The sequence below is a fragment of the Nestor notabilis genome, unplaced genomic scaffold, assembly GCF_000696875.1.
Source record: "Nestor notabilis isolate BGI_N333 unplaced genomic scaffold, ASM69687v1 scaffold26196, whole genome shotgun sequence".
Taxonomy (NCBI): domain Eukaryota; kingdom Metazoa; phylum Chordata; class Aves; order Psittaciformes; family Psittacidae; genus Nestor; species Nestor notabilis.
In genome coordinates this window covers 1-5172 of record NW_009931852.1, presented here as the reverse complement: position 1 = coordinate 5172, position 5172 = coordinate 1, and the positions used below count along the sequence as shown (strand labels likewise).

The 5172-nt window shown below is 40.0% G+C and overlaps 1 protein-coding gene across 1 annotated transcript; it reads left to right on the top strand.

The window, feature by feature from the left end:
* Nucleotides 1-474: 474 nt before the first annotated feature.
* On the top strand, nt 475-1667 carry F2R (coagulation factor II (thrombin) receptor; the record flags this gene model as incomplete). Its single annotated transcript, XM_010016098.1, has 1 exon — nt 475-1667. A coding segment is annotated over one exon (1193 nt), but the record flags the coding sequence as incomplete, so codon positions are not given.
* Nucleotides 1668-5172: the final 3505 nt, after the last annotated feature.

Genomic DNA, 5172 nt, shown 5'->3' with positions numbered 1-5172 from the left:
TCAGAAGTGCTGCAAGGGCACACGGGGTATGTCCTGTGGAGTAGGTTAAGTAGAGCTTGGGAAGTGTTACAGTGCAGGCTGTGGCTACCTGTCTGGTACAAGCAAAAGGTTGATCCACATCTGCCTTGAAAACTGCATACAGATGTCTGCCACTTGATGAGGCTGTTGTGTTGAGTAAGATGTCTCCAGAGCACACATAAATACTCAGTACTTGCTAGGTAGAGTCACTGCCATAGAAGCTTCCAGGCTAAGAGACAGGAGGCCATGGAGGACATCTTACCCAAACTTGTAACAGAAGTTAAAATAAAAAGGGCTGGACTAACATCTATGGGCAGTCTGCACTTTGAATCAGGAATTAACCTCATTGTTTTGTGTTGCTAAAGTGATATGAGCTTTCCTTTTTGAAAGATGTTTTTGCTTCCCTATAGGATGTAAATATTAGCTTATTAATCTTAATACTTCCTTATTTTTCAGCCTCTCCATATAACAGCAGCACACTACAGATCAGAAGTTTTATGATCTCCATTTTAAGTCACCAGGATGACCGCATACCTACTGAAGGTGATACTGAAGATGACTTGGAAGTTGGAGCAGGAGCCATCAACCATACTAGATCATTCCTACATGAGCGAATAGTGTCAGTGCAAACAGTGAGATACCTCACTAGTCCATGGCTGACACGTTTTGTTCCTTCAGTTTACACTGTAGTGCTTGTGCTGAGTCTCCCCCTGAACATTACAGCGATAGTCGTGTTTCTGAAAAAAATGAAAATTGAAAAGCCAGCTGTGATATACATGCTGAATTTGGCCCTTGCAGATGTCCTGTTTGTAAGCGTGCTTCCTTTTAAGATTGCTTATCACTTTTCTGGAAATGATTGGGCTTTTGGACCCGAAATGTGCCGTTTCATCACTGCTGCCTTCTACTGTAACATGTATTGTTCAATTATGCTTATGACGAGCATTAGCTTCGATCGCTTCTTAGCAGTGGTGTATCCCATGCAGTCTCTTGGGTGGCGTACGTTAACACGTGCCTCACTGATTTGTTTCATCATATGGCTTGTAGCAATAGCTGGGGTTATACCTTTTCTCATTAGAGAGCAAACAATGGAAATACCCAAGTTAAATATAACTACTTGCCACGATGTGCTAAGAGAATCTGAGCTTCATGGCTATTACCTCCACTTCTTCTCCATCTTCTCTTCTGTGTTTTTTGTAGTGCCATTTATAATTTCTACTGTCTGTTACGTGTGTATCATTCGATGTCTTAGTTCTTCTACTCTTGTTGCAAAACAAAATAAGAAGACACGTGCCTTGCTCTTGTGTGTGGCTGTTTTTTCTGTTTTTGTTATTTGCTTTGGACCAACAAATGTTCTCCTATTAATTCATTATATCCATTTTTCTTACGACAACAGCTTAGAATATCTCTACTTTGCCTATCTACTCTGTGTTTGTATCAGCAGCATTAGCTGTTGCATTGACCCCTTCATTTACTACTATGCTTCTTCTCAGTATCAGAGACAACTTTTCAGTCTCTTCAATTTTAAGAAGACTTCTGATCCTAACAGTAGTAACAGCAGTGGCCAGTCAGTGTCTACCACTAGTAGAAGGGGTACGTGCTCTACTAATGTGAACAACAGTGTCTACAGGAAATTATTAGCAATGCATTGAGAAAACATGTCTTAATGCTTAATTTTTAGGCAATTTCAGACAAAAAAAAAGGTCTATATTATAGATTACCAGTTTTTGTATGATACATAGTTCTGTGGATTTATTACAGTAATGCACAATTCATATTATAGCTCTGTAAATGTACATATATTGCATATGTAAATAAGTTAACATAAGGAGAAAAATAATTCCTTAATAATAGTTATTGAGTGTTTTTCAAATAAACTTTTGTTTTCAGACAAATCCTTTGCATTGTTAGTTCAGTTTCTTGCAGGGGTTTTATGAAATCCCATTTTAGGATTTTTAACTCTATCAGGTTGATTGAATTCTTAGTTATGGAACCTCTCCATCTATCCAGTACTGCCTGACGAAAGTGAAAATATCTGTCCAGGCATTGGGGTTTTTTCCCTATGTCTCAATATTTCGGGAATTATCTTAGCATTATTTTGCATTTTGGACACTGAAACTTCTTTTATTTTACATTTTTATATATTCCACTGCAAAAGAGTCTGTGTGGTTTTAGGAATGTGGGCAGCTGAAAACCAGTAATTAATTGGTGCAATGTGTCAGGGAAGATAATTCTCAGCAGCTAGAACTAGCTTTTCTTTTGGTGTATGCTGCGCATCTTGGTTATGAAAATGGTATTTTTCACAGTTAATTTAACAAAAAATGTAGTATTTTATTTCATAAGCAATCGATGTTGAATGGCTCTCCAGAAAATATGCTGAAAAAGCTGTATTGATCATCCTGTTACGCAGTTTGCAAACCTGTGCTTAAGTGCACATGATCAATCGTTATGCACATGTTTAGGACTCAGAAATATCCTTTGTCCCTGCCAAGTCTGGAAGTATTTTGTATTTTATGTAGTGTCCACATCTACTAGAATACCTGGTGTAGAGCCCAATAGCTAACTCCACTCTGTGCAGCATTCTTGTACTACAAGGGACGCTAAAGCCAAGTAACAGGAATTCTGTTTTAGAAATGAGCATGTAGGTAATAGAACTGTATATGAAAATGGAAATCAGATTAAGAGCAAATTTGTTTGATATAAGATTTGCCATAGGAATCTGCCAAGAAGTGCAGCAAAGCTCTCTTCAGCACAAGTGATAAGAAATGTAAACTTTTGCATAGATTGTGACAGTGAGAAACTTCTTTCTAACCATGATCTGTCAGATTGTGTCTGTTCCTTAATGGACTTAAACATAATTAAGTATTGCATTATCAGAGTCTCTCTAGATATTTGTTCTCAGGTATTTACCACTTTGTAAGTACATGAGTGCTAAAAATACATGTATATGTAGTTTGTAAGGCTGAACTCCCACAAATTAAGACACATTCAGTTGCATTCTCATTTAATATATGAGGGGTAGTTTCAGTTTTCAGCAAAATCTTAAAAAATTTGAAGATCTGCTTCTTGGTGGCAAGAAAAAAATTACCTCTGTGCTTCCTGTAGTTACAGGCTGGAGGACTGTTTTTTAGACCTCTTAGTTGGGATTTGTTGCAATGTCATGGTATTCTGGTTCACAATAATGGTTTATTTTTAGGTAGCAAAAAAAGACCATATAGTCTGCTTTGCAATGGAGCAGTACTACATGCTAGGAGAGAGGCTAAATGTATGTGGAAAACAGCTCAGCAATCAGCGATTATAATTTACTTCATTTTGTATTGCGGTTGGGTGGTTTCACTTGTAACCTCCATGTGCTCAAGAACATTTGCAAGTGAGCAACTTCTTCCTACCTTGCAGGGTGAAAAAATGAGAGGAGTGAACACAACTATTCTCATGGCTAACAGCATCAACCAAGATCTTGAATAAGAGTGACTAAAAAAGATTTTTTGCATGTTTGTAAGCCAGTATCCCAGCTTTGACACTTTTTTTTTGGGTTTGCCAATGATTCTGGCTTGGACACAAATGAGAAGAAAAAAAGAAAAACAGGAAAGGCAGTTCCAGTACAGAACCCTTAAATAAAAAGGGTACCTAAGTAGGCTTCTTGACTTCTTGGTAACTAGCTAAAATGCCAGTTTTTTCCAAATTTGCCTTTGGAAAGTATTTTCATGTTGCCTAAGCATGTTTGAAAATGCAACATTTGACAGGCTTGAGCAGTGGACCCATGCGAACCTCATGAAATTCAACAAGGTCAAGTGCAAGGTCCTGCACCTGGATCCAAGCTGACCCCAGTGTCTATACAGGCTGGGGATAAAGGGATTGAGAGCAACCCTGTGGAGAAGTACTTGGGGGTACTGATGGATGGAAAACTGGACATAAGCCAAGCAATGTATACTCACAGCCCAGAAAGCCAGCATGTGCTGGGCTGCATCAAAAGGAGCGTGACCAGCAGGTCAAGGGAGGTGGTTCTCCCCCCTTACTCTGGTCTCATGAGACCCCACCTGCAGCACTGTGTCCAGCTCTGGGGCTCCTAACGTAAGTGGAATGTGGGCCTGCTTGAGTGAGTCCAGAGGAGGGCTACAAAGAGGATCAGAGGGCTGGAGCACCTCTCCTGTGAGAGAGTTAGAATCACAGAATCACAGAATGGTTTAGGTTGGAAGGGACCTTAAAGATCCTCTAGTTCCAACCCCCTGAAGCCTCTGGGTAGACGTTATTGTAGCTTTTCAGTACTTTCAGTGGGTGGACTAGACGACTTTTAAAGGTCCCTTCCAACCCAGACCGTTCAATGATACATGCATAAGCATCCTACTCTTATTGAATTAAGCATTTATGCGTGAATTAGTTGGAACAGGCTACAATTCTCAGTGTCTGCTTTTGCTGCTGTATTTGATGGCAGGAGGAAAGGCAGGACCTGCTCGAGTAGCAGCAGTTTATGGAGCCAACCTCAGGCACAAATAGCATTTGCAAAACAGGTGATAAAAACTGCTGAGCATGGCCATGCAGCAAAGCACAGTGTGGTAGCCTTTTGAGGAAACTGAACCAGAAAAGTACCACAATTCAGACTGACATGTTAAAGCTAACAGGAAAAGCTAACCATCTCTGCACGCTTGATGCACCCTTGCACTGCAAGCTTGGAAAGAAAATGAACATCTTGTTTCAGGGGAAGTGGAGGGAGTGAAATCTGACCAAAAGAAATTAAACTCATTGATGTTATGTGCTGTTTCACCCATATGCTAATAGAATTATACCAAATAACATTTGGAGATGAGGAGTGTTAGTGCCAGGCACTAAACATGCATAAGAAAACTTGCTAATGTTCCAGATATGCCAGGTTCATGTTGTTGCAATATTGGCAGGTGCAAGATTTGTAATCAGCGTGGTTTCTGTTGCTCAAATAGTGGCTGTCAGTGGTATAACTTATTTCGCAGGGGAAGGTTTGCTCAAATTAACATGGCAGGGATTTTGCAGGGATTGATCCACTCACACTAGAAGCATTTAATCAGTTAATGCCAAGCATGTATCTGACTTACAACCTGCTCCCTGCAGCTTGACTGCAGATGGAGTATGGTCTGCTGGCTGTTAGCTCTGTTTCCCTATTGTCCTGGGTTCAGCTACAGCAGT